This window comes from Hevea brasiliensis, chromosome 7 (genome assembly GCF_030052815.1).
Source record: "Hevea brasiliensis isolate MT/VB/25A 57/8 chromosome 7, ASM3005281v1, whole genome shotgun sequence".
NCBI classification, from domain to species: domain Eukaryota; kingdom Viridiplantae; phylum Streptophyta; class Magnoliopsida; order Malpighiales; family Euphorbiaceae; genus Hevea; species Hevea brasiliensis.
The window spans coordinates 2,613,579-2,630,513 of record NC_079499.1 but is presented as its reverse complement, the minus strand read 5'-3'; the positions used below and the strand labels follow the sequence as shown (position 1 = coordinate 2,630,513).

The 16,935-nt window shown below is 35.2% G+C and overlaps 3 protein-coding genes across 3 annotated transcripts; 1 reads left to right on the top strand and 2 right to left on the bottom strand.

Moving 5' to 3' along the window:
• The first annotated feature begins 700 nt into the window (after positions 1-700).
• LOC110639534 (uncharacterized) lies at positions 701-7,480 on the top strand. Its single transcript, XM_021790530.2, has 2 exons — positions 701-1,252; positions 2,158-7,480. The coding sequence occupies exons 1-2, from the start codon at positions 1,172-1,174 to the stop codon at positions 3,253-3,255; spliced, it is 1,179 nt and encodes a 392-aa protein (XP_021646222.2). The 5' UTR covers positions 701-1,171; the 3' UTR covers positions 3,256-7,480.
• Positions 7,481-8,194: 714 nt separating this feature from the next.
• Positions 8,195-9,094, bottom strand: LOC110639539 (probable E3 ubiquitin-protein ligase XERICO). The gene has a single exon (XM_021790538.2). The coding sequence runs from the start codon at positions 9,069-9,071 to the stop codon at positions 8,442-8,444; it is 630 nt and encodes a 209-aa protein (XP_021646230.2). The 5' UTR covers positions 9,072-9,094; the 3' UTR covers positions 8,195-8,441.
• Positions 9,095-10,151: 1,057 nt separating this feature from the next.
• Positions 10,152-16,667, bottom strand: LOC110639532 (uncharacterized). Its single transcript, XM_021790528.2, has 15 exons — positions 16,176-16,667; positions 15,354-15,456; positions 15,073-15,184; positions 14,750-14,905; positions 13,260-13,364; positions 12,398-12,481; positions 12,206-12,321; positions 11,984-12,085; positions 11,786-11,899; positions 11,624-11,680; positions 11,442-11,508; positions 11,275-11,328; positions 11,068-11,142; positions 10,930-10,965; positions 10,152-10,515 (listed from the first exon to the last, which is right to left on the bottom strand). The coding sequence occupies exons 2-15, from the start codon at positions 15,371-15,373 to the stop codon at positions 10,402-10,404; spliced, it is 1,212 nt and encodes a 403-aa protein (XP_021646220.1). The 5' UTR covers positions 15,374-15,456; positions 16,176-16,667; the 3' UTR covers positions 10,152-10,401.
• Between the last annotated feature and the right edge of the window lie 268 nt (positions 16,668-16,935).

Below are 16,935 nucleotides of genomic sequence, written 5' to 3'. Positions count from 1 at the left end.
TTAATTTTCTAATAATGATATCAGAGTTTATCTTTCTTCAATATTAGATCACCTGTAGACATATTTATCTATAAATTTCATGATTTAAATATTCATGATTGAATATAAAAGATGTATTGTCACATATTAATGTAGAATAAAGACTTTGATCTAAATATAAAATTTTAATAATTTTTTTAATTTTTAGGATGAAATTAAAGCTGTTTATTATTATTATTATTATTATTATTATTATTATTATTATTAAAGTGATATGAAGATATTATCTACTTTTTTTTTTCACATAATTGTTGGAGACCATTGCATACAACTTCATTAAATCTGATAACACTCTGCCTCCAACGTATTCTCTAATAAATAAATAAAAAAGAAAAATAAAAAATATTTCCGTTACCATGTGCGTCCCAGTCCAGGCCAAACATCTTCTATTTAAATTACAAATTAACCTTATATAATTAAAAAAAAATAAATAATAAAAAACAACAACTTTGCAGAATTGAGAATTAGTACTCTTCTTAAAATTCGTCACCAAGGAAAAGCACGCAAGGGGGACACTTGTCTTGAGCCAGTCGTAGACGCGTCATGAGTCAAATTACCTAATTGTCCTAACGTTCACTGCATGCCCAGCCAAATGCAAGGGTATTTTCGTAAATCTAAAAATAATACCCTTCGTCTATATAAAATCAATGGAAACGGCTCTTTCTTTCATCAATGTATCTCTCTGGTTAAAGCGAAGAGCTATAGATAGAGTCTTCACAACTGCTATCATTAACAAAGTGAGAGAGGTCACACCCTTTCCTTTATTCTTTTCCTTTAATTTTGGATATAATTTTTGAGGGCATCTATTTTAGCGAAGCTTTTGTGTTTTCTGTGTAAAAAAGAGTCATTTTTAGAGAGAGATAAAAAAAACGGCTAAATTTGCTTGTTTTTCGGCTGCGGAGAAGCGGAGATCGAGGTAGGGGGTTGTATTGGACAAGGAGAGTTACCCGTTTGGCAACCGATTTTTGAGGGGACCTTTTGGTCATTTCGTGGTTGCTGATCTGGTTTTTGGAGCAGTTGCAGAAGTGGGGTTTCGAGATTGGTGGGATTTGAATCCAAGCATCTGTTGGGGAGATTATAAGTGGAAAAGGAAAAACAAGCAAACGAAAAAAAAAAAAAAAGCAGAAGCAAAATGTGGTGGATGATGGGTGAAAATGGTGGACATTACTGCTCCAAGAAGACTGATGACATCTGCGGTGATGTTTGTGGCCAGGTAATTCCTTACTTTCATGGGTTTTCATTATTTGTTCGATTTGTTTTAATTGTTTATTAGAGCCCAATTGGATCTTTGTCCGGATTTTCGTTTTCTGGATTTATAGTTTTGCGTTGTTGTCGCATTAGAAAAGGAAATATCCCTGAATTTTGGATCTTTGCTTTTTTTTTTTTTTTTTTTTTTTTATATCCTCTTACTGAAATGAGGAATGGATTTTTTGTCCATAAAAAGTTCAGTAAAATGCATGTGATCTTAGCTCACTGGTTGTTACGGAGTTTTATTTATGCAATTGTGGCAATTTGAATTCCAGATTTGCTTTCACGTTTTACTTCGAAATTCATCCGTTCGCGTTTAAAAACTTATGTGGAGGTTTGGGCTTCTCTTAAATTGCTTGTTTGGGGATTTACATGTCACGGTTGAGGTCTTTTCACTTTGAGAACAGTGGGTTCGGTGGATACTTTGTTCATGAAATCAGCCCCCTCTTTTTTTTTTTTTTTTTTTTTTTATGCTGAAATTTTAAATTTGATTACTAGGAAAAGAATGCTGATGAATTTACAATATCTGGATCCTTTGAATTTAGGAGTTTTATTCGTCTGGAAGCTATGATTATGTCTTTACTTTTCCAGGATGGAAAACTTTTGAAGCATCTTTGAAAAAGAATCCATCTTTAAGTAATCTTTGTTTGCATTAGCTCATCCATCCTGGAATTAAACCGAGCACTACTCTAAGCCAAAAATGAAAATTTTGTTCTTTCTCTTTTAATGTTTTAATATGGTTACCTTTGTTAGATATCTTTTTCCATGTATCTTTTCTACAGCTATCAAATGTCATAGTTAGGAAATTGTTTACCTTCATGCTTTCTTCTGAAATTTTTTTCATGAAAATGAACTCCCTTTAATTTGCAGGACTCTGGCCGAGTTTTGAGCATGTCCAGAATCCGCTGTATCCTACGTGGCATTGATTTAAAGACCATGTTATTTCTATTCATCCTTGTGCCAACATGTGTCTTTGTTATTTATGTGCATGGACAGAAGATCTCATACTTCCTGAGACCACTATGGGAAAAACCACCAAGAAGCTTCAATGAAATCCCTCATTATTATCATGAGAATGTGTCAATGGAGAATCTCTGCAAGCTCCATGGTTGGAAGATTCGTGAATTTCCTAGACGTGTTTATGATGCAGTGTTGTTCAGTAATGAGTTGGATATTCTCACAATAAGATGGAAAGAGTTGTACCCTTATGTCACACAGTTCATTCTTCTTGAATCTAATTCAACATTTACTGGCAGTGAAAAGCTTCTCTATTTTGCCAGCCATCGAGATGAGTTCAAATTTGTTGAATCCAGATTGACTTATGGAACTATTGGAGGGAGATTTAGGAAAGGAGAGAACCCATTTGTTGAGGAGGCATATCAGCGAGTAGCATTGGATCAGCTTATTAGGGTAGCGGGGATTTCTGATGATGACTTGTTGATAATGTCAGATGTAGATGAGATACCAAGCAGACATACTATCAATCTCTTGAGATGGTGTGATGACATACCTTCCATTCTTCACCTTCGACTGAAGAATTATCTCTATTCTTTTGAGTTTCTCTTGGATGATAACAGCTGGAGAGCTTCAATCCACAGGTATCAAACAGGCAAGACACGGTATGCACATTATCGCCAGGCGGACAACATTTTGGCAGATTCAGGGTGGCATTGCAGCTTTTGCTTTCGTCGAATAAGTGAGTTTATATTCAAGATGAGAGCTTACAGCCATTGCGATAGAGTCAGATTCAAGCATTTCTTGAACCCTGAAAGAGTCCAAAGAAAAATATGTGAGGGTGATGATTTATTTGATATGCTTCCGGAGGAGTACACATTCAAGGAAATAATTGGAAAAATGGGACCAATTCCTCACTCCTACTCAGCTGTTCACTTGCCATCGTATCTATTAGAAAATGCTGCTAAGTATAAATTTCTCTTGCCTGGGAATTGCATGAGAGAAAGTGGGTAATTTTCTTAGATAACTTTCTTTATCTATTTCTGTAAAGCGTAGGCAGAGGTGCAGCTTGTGAGACTCCTTGTGAAGGTCCAAGCGAACATGTGACAACTGTGATATGTCACTGGTGCAGTCCAACTAAATTTGGGAAATGTTTGGAGAGTTGGGTGAATTCTTGGATTTTATAGGGTCAAATTATGTATATAGTTTTCTTCTGGTTTTGGATTTTATTCAAGGCAGAACATATCCATTTGACCTGGTGAACTTGCTGTGATGGTAACGGCCAAGTCATTACTGGGTGTTTGTGTACTTCTTAGCATGGGTAGAACTTGATTTTCCAAGTACTCCAAAAAATAGTTTGAGGTTCTGATTTCCCCTTATAGGGGAGTTTTGTTATGAGATGATTTATTCCTACATGTCATTAACACCATGATTCATTATATTTGATTGCATTTTGATCCGTTTTGATCTCAATTCTCTGTGTGCTTGTGCATGTTTGCAAATTTTTTTTTTTAATTACAGCAGCTTTAATAGTTAATACCAAACTGACCCTTAGATTGGCACTATAAAAATGGAGGCAATTACAGAACTTGAAGTCTGTCTCCACTCTCCACCATTGATTGGAGGAGAGAAAAATATAAGGTATACAATGCATCAGGACAAAGAAACCAGTTTGCAAACATGCTGCAAGATTCCATATGTCTGGTTATCGGTACATGTGGATTTTTGCAATGTTTCTTTCTTTCCTTGTTAAAACTGATGTTTATGTCTTCCTAGATTTTTGACCGTTAAGCTGTCATTTACTTTGTATTCATCAAGGTCACATATGTCGGAACTTTTGGTTTGGTTTGCCCTGTAATGTGGACCATCTCTAAAATGGTTTTTCCAAATCTAGTTGAACTTTGAGAGGTAGGTCCTAGCCTCTCTGGCAATGAAGCTGGCAGTAGATCTGCAGTTATTCCCCTTTTGCATCATCAGCTTCTTTGCTCAAGGTAGACCTGGTTAAGGTTGGATTGAGAATTGAAATTGAACATAAATTGAAATCGAATGGTTTGATTTAATCAAACTAAAATCGAATTAAAATTTTGCCAAAATTGAATTAAAATTAGAATCTTTATTATTTTGAGTATAATTCTCTTAAATTTTAAATCGAAAATTTCAGATGCTGTTCAGTCTATTGGCCACACCTAGTTTAAGGTGGTGGCACCTGGGCCCTACATTTTGGTGCTTGTTAATAGGCTTAATTGGAAGCAATTAAGAATCTATCAACCTGGTGGCATCCATGGAAAAGATTGAAAAAAAATTGGAAAATAAAAAATAAGGGAAGAATATTTGCATCTCTTTGTATTTATTTTATGAGGAGTTAGTTGGCTGGCAGGGCAAGGGAAGGGAAGGCCGGATTGGCATTGAAACCCCAAGTGGTTGGGATTAAAAATGCAACTGGGTCCATGCCACGTTTCATAAACATGACCAAATTTATTGTGAAAAGGCTACATCTGGGGCAAATAGATGCCCAGTGAAATGTATATGGGGAATAAAGCCAGTTTCTTTGTGTAGGACAAGAAAAGATGGAGAAAAAAAATATTAAGAAAATTCATTATACAACAATGTTCATTTCTTTTTTTCCCTCCATACTGAAGGGCCTGTAAATCTTGCTTTAAAGATCGTCCTTTGCCTCTCATAGCTCCAACTCGTCCTTAAGCAATTATGACAAAAATTTTCTTTCTACAAGACAATTGCTAATGTAAGGCTTTGATCCAAAAAATTTAATGATTTAAAGTTTTAAGTCACTTGAGCTTCAAGTGATACTCTATGTATATTCAACATGTTATATTGCACTGATAATATTTCCTGGAAAAAACAAAAGAAAAAGAAAAAAAAAGGGTGTTTCGAGGAATGTGAAACCATGGCACTCCTGGAAAGCGTAGCGTCCACTCAATTTGGGGATTACTACTAGTGAATTTAAAATGAAAAAATTGCAGTCGTGAGAATGAGATGCAATCTTATCTATATTAAAAAAAAAAAAAAAAAACTTGAAGCTTATAAATATCACTTTGATCCACAAGGAAATGCATAGCCAAGAAACCCAAATCTTATATTTTTGTTGCTAGTGATTATTAATCAAGTTTAACAAAAATGAGAAGAAGTCTGGGGTTCCAACAGCAGAACTTTTCCATGCAAGAAGAATCATGGTACTCTGAGAGTGAGCATTATAGCCATGGCTCTAGCATGCAGATGCTGCCTAGGCCTTGCTCTCCTAAGCCCTCAAAGCACCAAACATTGCTCAATAATGGAAGCAACACCATGCGCCAGCACCAGTAGGATAGCTTTTATGGTCAGAACATGCACCAAAATGGTTGGCATGGCTCCTCCAATGGTTGCTTCAACCATGCCTCAGGTGGCAAAGTGAAGCCTGTTTTTGGCATGGATGATACCCTATTTTCATAGGATGGCATGTTCAACAATGCAACTGTGGATGCCGAATTCAGGATCAGCACAGGCAGTGAAAGTGGAGGAAATGAGGTATGAGCATAGCAGTTGGGGTACTGATGGTGGCCACTGCCAAACATTTGATGATAACTTCAATTGGAAGCTCAATGGCTGCAAAAATTTCTGAGGTAAATGTCTAAGAGGGGAAGGAGGTTTAACAGAGGAGCTGGCATTTATAAAAAATAAAACTGTGCTTGGTGTTATTTCTTTGGCTAGACCTGTAAACTCCCTGATGAATTCACTCATAAAACTATGATATATGTATCTGTTGATTTCTATATTGCAACTAAATAAAAACTATTAAAAAAAAAGGCCACTATCTGCAGTAAAGAAAGCTTCTTGGATGAAAAAACTTGGTGCTTCAAGCTTTATAGCACTTCTCAATCCAGAATTTGGTGAATTGAAACTTGACTATTGCTTACACGAAGTATATCTATAAGATTCTCAGTTATTGCTTATCAAAAAAAGATTCTCAGGTTATTCTGAAATTTCCTGACAACCAACCTGAGAGCTTGTCATGACAGTAACATTATTGCCTGTGCCCTATATTGTTACTGCACAGTCCATCCTTTCATTTAAAAAGCTGCCCTGCTACAAGTTTTGCTAGTCTAAGCAAATCAATCTGGATGAACAAAAACTCCTGAGTTTTGACTCGGTGTTATTGGAGTCAACTCGGTAGTTCAAATAAGAAATTGGTGATGAACAAAAGCTTTTAATTAAACTCTGTTTCAATACACTAGTAGTGCAACCCACAGATTGGTTTTTTTATTCACCACTTACAATTTGCTCTAGAAATTTCAAGAACTAGAATCTTGGCCGTAAAAATTTGATAACGTTTGGCATAGGTAAGCTTGGATCCAAGTTGCCTCTAGAACCAAACAAGCCTACTGATTCAAGTCACAAATTTGGTTAGAACTTCACCAGAATTTCACTTGAAAGGTTTGCTAAATGACAAATTAGAACTGGATAGTTTCCATCCGCTCATTGTTTCCTCTACTACATATTTATGGGCACATGGAGATTATCCCACACCAACACAGGATACTCCAGAGAAAAGGCATAAAGATACAAAATGCTTGCTTTTAGAAATTCCCCAATAATATCTCAATTTGGTATAAATACAAAGCTCATTTCTTCACTTTCCAGATTCTCTTGTTTAGAAACTTGGCTAGAAATTACATCATCCATGTGAAGGTATCAGATTCAATGTTATCTTCTGGAAATAAAACTGGACTATAAAACCCCAGTTCTTGACACAAGATACAATCAATAGATAGAGTAGTTTCAGAGCCTGTCCATAAGCAACCAAAAGTGACAGAAAATGTCCTTCTACCAGAATCATCATCATGCCAAACGCCCTTACAATAGGGAGGATTCATATGACAGCTTCCAGGGCTCATCATTCAACAATGGATTTGAGTATTTTCTTGATCCTCCAATAAGGAATCAGGTTGGGGTTGCAGAATATCATCAGAAAGCAACTGTTTGTGTTAGGGTGGGTGATACAGAAATCTGTAGTGAAAGTGTTGATGCTGTAACTGAGGAGTTCATTAAGTTAGAGCATAAGAAGTTCTGATATAACAAGCGGATGTGTGTCACAAGCAGCATCTATCCATGCAGTATGCACTAAAGCATCAGTCTGGGTAATTTCTACCCAGCCATAAATAACTTTGTGTGCAAATAAGGCCAGCTATTGACGCCATATATATTATTAGTTTCTCAATGCAAGTATAGCCTTTGCATTTCCTTACATTTCAAGTTTGAAATCTTTACTTAAATTTAGAATTGTTCTCATCATTAATTCAATGGCAGCTGCACTTACGATTGTTAAACACAAGCAATAACGGACGCAAGTACGTAAGGAATTGGAATTTAACATGCACTCTTGGTTATCATCACTTTAGATACAGGTCTTTATGAATATTTTAAAACAAGCTCCTCTGACTAATGTGAAACAAAAATTTTAGCCAAATTGGAAACATTAATATTAGCTAGCATCTAATTAATGAATTTCAACTTAAAATTGTGAAAAAAACAAACCCAGCATCCAAATTTAAATTTTTATTTTTTCAGATATACAAATGCTTGACGAGCAGCTATGGATTAACCATTTCAGCAGGCTTTAGAATAGGAAGGACCCAAGTAGAGGATGGTGGCCATCTCATTGATTTACCATTTTACCAAACAAAACAATCTCCAAACCCAAAATGGTACAAAGAGAAGCTGCTTTGAACCTCGCATTTGTCCCCTACGTTTTGGCTGTGCTTCATACTTCGAGTCCATGTTTCTACAAGAAAGCTCCCAATTTGAGAATTTTCTTTTTCTTTATTTAAAAAAATTCTTAAAAAAGACACTCTTTCTATTTCAGTGTTTTATTTCTTCCCCATTTTGTGTTGTCTGTAATTATCTGACAATTAAACTGATGAAAGATTAATTTGTATGGCACAAACTAGAGAAATTAAGATGTTAAAATAGGTCCAATCTCTTGATGCTTTAATTTGAAATGTTCTTGTCACTTGCACAAACTGAAACTAGAGGTATAAAAATAAGACACAAAAACAAAGCAAGACATTAGACATTGTCATGTAATAATTTTTCACTAATTTTGCTCAAAAATCAACCCCCCCAAATAAAAGGCAACAAGAAAGTGAAGAAAAATTATCTTCCACCGAAACCATGAACATCCATTTAGGACAAAAATTTCCATCAATCTAGAGAATTGATCGACAGAGAGGGCAGGTACTATGTTTATTGTCAAACCACTTGTCCAAGCATCCTTTGTGGAAGAAATGCTTGCAAGACAGTTCACTCACCTCCTCTTCAGCTTCATACCCACACAGACACACACAACATTCCACTGTAGCACCACCTGTCCGACCACTCTCACCACCACTACCACCAACTCCACTGCCACTACCATTATTGTGGGTGAAGGACTTGAACTGGGTTATTGATACTCTTCTCTCTCTTGCATGTTCTCGAGGACATCCATCTGGGTCTTGCTCATAATCTTGCGGAGTCCAATTAGCACCCATCACCTGGAACACAGACCTGACCATGTTCTTCAATAGAGCCACGGATAAAACCGTGTTCATAACCAGCACTGGAAGCAATCCTTCCGCTGCACTAGGGAAACTTGAGAGGCCCATACTAATTAATTCTTTCCTTCTTGTTCCAAGAAAACCCAGAAAGAAAAAAACACTTTCCTTTGTTAGATTGCTAAGAAGCGGAACTGGAGAGACCAAATAAGCAAGCAATTTGCCACCACATAAAAAGAAAAGAAGAAAAGAAAGCTTTGGTAGCCTGAAGGCTAAAATGAACAAGAGTGTGTTGGGGTACATAAAACAAAGAAGAGGGTCATGGTCAGCACCATCCTAAGACCTAAAGTGGGTGACCACCAGAAATGTGAACTCTAGTTGGACATGCTCAAGATGGGTTTACACGTGTCAGACACGTGTAGAAAATTTGAAGAGAGGGTGATTAATGATTGATGGTAATACACAGAATAGAACGAAGAAAGTAGTCCAGATGGAAGTTTCACAGGGACGCAAGGGAAAGGGGTCATTTTGGAGGAGGACACGAGGAGGACACGTGTGGCTTTCGCTTTGTGAATGGCGAAGGAGGTGGTGCCTGGTGGCACCTTACGTATGGTGCCGAAGTTTCTTGATTCCTGGGATTGGAGCTGCGTCAGCCTTCACTGATATTTTTTTCTTTTCGTCTTCTCTACTCTTAATACGACTTCATTATCGTCCTACACTTTGACAGTGAGTTGGTGGCTCTGTTTCAGGTTCTTTCACCATAAATCATCATTTCATGATAAATTCCTACTCATTTTGTCTTCAAACTTATATATATAATTTAATTATAATCTAGTATGATAAATAATAAGAGAATTTATATTTTTATGATTTATTATAATGGTGAAAATTCTAACCATATCGTTATCATGAAGGTGAATGTGGAAAATTTGTAGTGTGACCCAATCGGCGCACAGCAGGACATAAAAGAAAAAAGGCGCATGGGATAGAGTGTTGAAGGGAGTGCGGTTTCTTTTCTTTAGATGTTTTGGTATTTATTGGCCAAAATTAAGTGAATGATTTCAATCTACATTTTTTGAGACGACCAGTCAATCCTCTCTTCATCACATTTCCATAAAAAAACTTAATAATACCAACTTTATGAAGACTTCTAGCCTCTCATGGAGTCATGAGTCATATATATACATACAGATTATAAAAATTCGAGTTAAAATCCCATAAGAAATCCAATTCCATAATTTCAATCCCTAATCTTCAAGTTACAAGAGTATTAGATGCATATAAAGATTGAGTGCTGGATAGGGTGGTGGATATCTGCATAACCCATTCACCAAAATGACTTGAATAATACTAAATCACATACAAAACACAACCAAGACAAAATTAATAATAAAAAAAAAGGTATTAATATGAAGAAATGAAGTACCAAACACCAAAAAAACAAAATTATTTTACAAAGGAATTATTTGGTCTCTTCCCTTTTGAGAACTCTACATGGGTTTCAGGTGAAAATTATCATTAGTAAATAAAGAACTGTTATGGTTACAATAATACATTCTACAGATGCATGTGAAACCTTAAGCTGTGTTGTAAAGATGGTAGTGTACGATCAGCTTCTATAATTGCTGTCCCTCTAATGGGCTTTGGAATTGGAAGACTCCATTGCCTTTGACCTAAAATATGCATTTTCCGCATTACTCAACCGGTTTTGGAACATGGTCCACTCACCCCTGCACCTGTCCCTCACCTGCCATCAATAGAGAGAGCTCAGCATATTTCATAAACAAGTTAAAGAAAAATATCAATCTTACATCTGCAATTTCAAGCTACAGTTTTATACAAGCAAACTTGTAATTACAGCACCAGGAAAGCATGAGAGCGACTGGCAGGGAAAGAATTAAATTTCTTGTACTATTGTTGCAGTTGCCACTTGCTCCAACTTGATATCAAAACACACCATGCATCATGATTTTCCCCAAAAAAAAAAAGAATACAAAGCAGAAAAAATCTCTATTAATTATTATGCACATGGAGTGTCTGATATGGAGTACCATGTGACAGCACAGCAGGAAGTGCTAGACCTTTTCCCCACCGAGAGAAAAGGGGGAGAGAGTCATAAATACTGCTATAAAAGAAAAGAGTAAAATTTTGCTTTACATACCCCTTTCCAAGGTGCCTTCCCATTTTCTGACTGACCCTAGCAAAAGTAACCAAGTGATAAGTATTTAATTCCAGCATATTTAAAGATAGAAGGGGGAGGAAGAGGAAACTGACTGAGGCCTAGGAGATATCCCTTTACCTGGTTTCCAAGAGAGGGAACAGTTTGATGAACAATCCATTGAGAATCTACGACTCCTATCTTCTCATGGGCAGGCTGTTTTCAATAGAGAAGTTATTTCATAGAAGAGTTTCATTATGACAACACCAGCAGAAATGAATAATAATAATAATAATAATAATAATAATAATAATAATAATAATAAATCAAAGACAATCAGATCACTACCTCTACACATTTTCTGAGAGCAAAGTCAAGACCCCATCCATGGACCAAGTCATTCTGCAAATTCCAGTTTAAGGTAATAAAAAATTCAAAATTTGCCATAACACAGTAACAGGCCAAGGAAAAATATAAAGAAAGAAAGGAATAAGGTTTGCACTATGTTTGTGTACCTGAATCATATGCCACACACAGCGCCATGCATTTCGTGAAAAGACTGGAGCCATGATCTCAACAAAACTGTATCCACAACAGGACAAACTCTTTAAGCATTTTGCACCCTCTGTAAGATGAAGCATGACAGGATATCCAAAGGTATATAACAATGAACAACAAAAATGGGAAAATTTCATACGCTGCACAAGGTGGTAGATGTGGGTCAGTGCACCAGCCTGGTTTCTCTTCTGTTATTCTGAAAGGAATTAAGATGAAAATATTCAAAATTGGTTTATATATTAACATAATTATCTTTTTAAATATATATATACATAAAATATAGTTATCCTATCATGCTTACTTGTGAACCTCACGATCACCTCTTCTCTTTGTCATCTGCCAGGTTAATCCTTTGTTAGGTTCTAAACCAGGCTGTGAAATTTCCAAGCCATGCTTCTTCACTAGTTTTATATATCTGGAATTTCATAAAATATAACAAAGCTTTTAGTACAATTTAAAAAAAAAAATACAGAAGTGTTATTTTATATCTAATACTCACTCTTCCGCATTAAAATGGTCAACTCCCAGATCCTCATCCCAGATAAATATGTAGTCATATGGTGCAACAATATCAGGATGTAGAAAACGCTTGGCATACCACCTAGGAACAAAAAAATCAAGAGTTTAAATTACGATTATTGTTCAAAAAAACCACCAATATTTCATGCTATTAAACTTGTAACCGGTGACCTCAAGACTAAATTTTGCAAATATTCCTTACCATTTGGTTTGCTTACGAACACTCACATGAATAGCCTGCTTGGACCACTCAAATTCATCCCATTCACTCACCCGTCCATCATAATGGAATAGGAGGACAGTGAAGTTCCCTGAAAACTGAAAGAGGCAAAAATTAAGGTACATACACATGCCTAGAATTCTCATGAATGCACATGTGAAAGCACAGACCAACCTTTTTAATGTTTGCATCAATATTTTTTCTCTGATCATAACCAACTGTGAAGGTTACAAGATATTTTGGTGTGCTGGTCAAGTCCTGCAGATGCCAATTTGATCAAACATCCCGATATTCACAGCAAATAAAAAATAAAAAGCATCTAGCCATCATTATTGATGTCATTTAATTGCCCGGATCAACTATGAGAGAGAGAGAGAGAGAGAGAGAGAGAGAGAGAGAGAGAGAGAGAGAGAGGAAAAGCAAAGCTTCATCATTGTTTTTGTCCTCCAGAATTTTCTTTAGAATAAGTGTGAGGTACAATAATTGACAGCAAGTTGCATGAAAACAATGTATCATTTAGAATAGAGGTTTCAGACATTACCATTTTCTCTATTTCTGAAATCCTGTTAGACTGGTAGAAATATCACAAGAGAAAGAATGATATAGGGATTAGGGATAGCCATCATTCCAAGATTTTATTGGAATCAGCCATTTCCATTTTGTTTCATCTATTTGCCATTTTGCTAGAGTTTATTATCACTATTACACAGGAAAACTTTTTCCTTTTCAGTCCCTTTTCCCAACTCCCAAATATAAGATTACAGTGGGCCACTGAGCAAGCCACCTAAAATTGTTTACCAGCAGAAATACTAAGTTACTAACAATTGTTATTCATTCAAAGCAAAAGTCTCAGTCTACATATTTACAGTTAAACTAAATTCTAATATAAGTTAGAGAGTTGCAGGTATTTCAAAAGGGAATTCAAGGATAAAATTATATTACATATAAAGTGATGGAAGAGAGTTGCAGGTACTTCAAAAGGGAGTTCAAGGATAAAATTAAAGTTACATATGATGAGTGATGGTAGAATACATACCTCACTAGGCTTACCCCACAATCTGCGTAAATAGAAATCTGACTCAGCTTCAACAATTCCTGGTGGCAGTCTTTCTGCACCACGGGGATTTGAAGGGACCCAAATCTGAGCAGTTATAAGGAAGCATAGTAAGTGAGAAAATTTTGGATTTATGCCACATGCGTTTCTTGGTTTTCATTTTTTTACTGCCCATATCAGAGAGCTCTGCTTTTTTTTTTTCTTCCTTTTTTTTAACAAAGAGAACATTGCTATTCAGGTTGTGCTAATATCATACAACACAAAAATTGTAGAAGCACATTGCATGACAATGCATATGATGAATTTGCAAAAGAATACGCAAAAATAAACTAGTATTTCTATGATAATTATACATTTTCAAAAAAATGAAGGAAACAAAAGAAAAAAATATATATAAGCCTACCTTTATGTAACACAAAAAAAAATGCTTTTTAAAAGCAATAATGTAGGGTAGGTATGCAGCCACATCATTATATTAAGCACATACAAAAGTGCTATGCATTCTTTTTGAGATAGGAAACTGTAAGATAAATGAGAATAACAATGGAGCTTTTTCCCGATATATTTTGGAAGCAAATGTATCATTCAACTGCAGTCATTAAATACTGTAATGAACCGATTCTGCAGGTTTTCTTGTAACAAAAGGCCATAAGGAATAGGAGTTGATACGTTGAGTTATGGTTCATATTTGTTAGAGGGAAATTTATTATTCACAAAAGGCCCCTGCCAAGGGGTAGTCTTTGGCCTTTTTAATTATTGGTGTGATTATGTAAATCCTATTTGTATTAGAAATCCTGGATGCACATGGAGTAGGTTATTATAAATACGGTTGTAATATTCTCCTCTCTATCATGAAAAAAGCAGATGGCTGTCCATGGATGTAGGAAAATATGCTGAACCACATAAAATCCTTGGGTTCGATCTTCTCTCTCTATTTTCTAATCTCTCTGTGTGTGTATGTGGGTGTGTGTGTGTTCATCAGTATTTTTTGCTAACATTGATAGACTTCCCACAACAGATCTCAGTTTGCATCCTTAGCTATAGATAAAGTTGATGCTAATCATTCTTTGTCAATTAAGAAACTGATAAAAATACTAAAATTATACTATTTAAGTGTGAGAATGCAATATCAACACAACCCAGGCACTCGAATATTATATGCTCTATCATAAGGAAAAGAAAAGGAAAACATAAGAACATAAGCAAATTGGATCTTTAATAAACAAAAACTTGCCACTCCCTAATCAATCAAGTATTACCCAAAATGTAGCACTCAAACACTTGCAACTAGTAGCTTCTTGAGTTCTTTCCCAGTTTAAAAGACTTTCTATTCTTTATAGACCTGATTCCAGAAACATATTCTGAATAGAAAGAGACCCAGAAAGCTCCTTAATAACAACAAAAATTCAAACCATAGCAATCTAGTGACTGTGAGCAGCATAACAATGTTAAGAATAGGGGAAGTCACATACCTTTGATGTGTCATTCAGATTTTGCACTTGAGTTGTCTTATTATTATCCTTCCTTGAATACGAAGAACTGGACGGAGTTTCAGTGGGCAAGCCTAATTTTCTGCTATCAACGTATGAGAGATCAACAGAAGGAAGAAGGCTGGATGAGATATTCAGCTGCCAAAATTTAGAAACAATGTGATGTTTATCTTCTTGCTTAAGAAAATATAAAGCAATAGAAAATCATAAGTATAACCATGTAGAAACATGAGAAAGTAACCAACAAAAAGAAGAATAAGACTTGTAAGCACAGAAAACTTGAAATAATTGCAAATTTTGGATACCTTAGTCAAGGACAACGTTGGAAAAGATACCCCTATCAAGAAGCCAAAAACAACTCCAAGAAAAGTTGTTACAATAAGCCTCATTGTCTCATTTGGTTTTTTACTAACCGTACTGCAGAAACAACATAAAAACATCTGAATTATTATAGTTTCATTGTATCTACATCTAAATAAACATTCTCAAAGAAAGAGGGAAAAAAGAAAAAAAAAAAAACCCAAATCAACATATGTTAAAAAATAGTAAGCTCTTTTCATTGAAAAAACCATAAGAAGATCTGTACCTTCTTGAAAGGATTCCCATTCTATTTACAATAGTATCTTGATATTTACAAGGAATATGAGCAGCAATGTAAAAATTGAAACTGGTTTGCTGTTTGTTAGGCCCTGAGCAGTAAATAAGGATATCAGTATCAGTCAGTGAGAAACTGAAATGACATAGAAGCCTAATATAGTGAAAAAGTCAGTGAGAAACTGATATGATAAAAATTGCAAAGATAATGAGCTCCTTTTATCTCTCCTTTCCATTAGTCATACACTTCAAATGACTTTGCTTATTCATAGCCTCATAAACTCCTTATTCATAGCCTAATAAAATTACTTAAAACTTATTGACTAAAATTTCCTCAAACACGACGATAAGAGCATGTGCTCCTTCCCATAACCCTTTTACAAGTAACTCTACTGGGAACCAACCATGTGGCCTATTTGAAAAAAAAAAACAAACCATTAAGGACCCAAGAGCCTCCTATTCAAATCCTCATATTTAGTTACCTCCACAATAAAGCAACCCTCATGGCCCTTTTTGACTAACCTCTAAACCTTAATTTGTAATCAACATAAAAACCCAAATCCCATGAATCTGATTGAGGACGAAAAAACACTGTGGTTGCTTAGGACAAAAGATATAGAAGAAAAAGACCTAACAGCTTGAAGTAAATAAGAGAACAGCTAGAATTGCTTGTAAACGAACTCAATCTATTTACTGGTAGCTCGATAGAAATCAAAGTCAAGAAGTTAGTATCACGAGAAGCTCTTTTAAAGTTCAAAGAGCAAAAATCTTAATGTTGTATACATAAACGAAGCGAAAAAATCGAAAAACGCACCTGAATAAACAGATTCTGAATAGCTAAAGCAAGATCAAGCGAAGGGGTAGTTAAGAAACCAATAAATCAGGAGAAACCCACTTCACAAAGAAATGAAATCTGGGGTCCAACAGAGTTAGAAAAATGAGAAAACTCGTGATCGGCTGCTGGAGTTTGAAAAACAGAGTGGAAAGAAGAAAAGAAAGAATTTTCCGGGGAAAAAGAAAAGGCAGTGATTGGTGGGTAACTGGGTATCTGTCTTCCGTTCTTCTGGCGAAGCTCTGGAAAAGGGAAAATTGGATCTTGTAGAGTAGATATGTAGAATCAATTCTATTCCATTTTCCGTTACTTGGGTTTTTCTCTTGAAGATATGTTAAAAAGACTTCTCCTTTGGGTTGAATTTTCAAGTGAAAGTATCAAACTTTGTTATTTTCAAATTTGACATTTTCCTGCTGTTTCTTTTCTTTGCTTTTTTCTTCTACAATTGAATGGAATAGGACCAACCCTATTGCTTGTGCACTTTCCAATTTCAGGCCATTGCACAACTTAATTATATTATTATTATTATTATTTTGGATAGAAAAAAAAAATGATGGGAAGAACTCCAATTTGGTAATCTCTAGCGTAATATAAAATAATTAATGTGTTCCGTTATATAATAAAATTAAAATTATAATATAATATGATAATTATTATATTTTTATATTTAATTACAAAATAAAAATAAAAATAATGTAATGAAATAATAATTTAAGTTTTAATATTTAAGGCGTGTTCAATC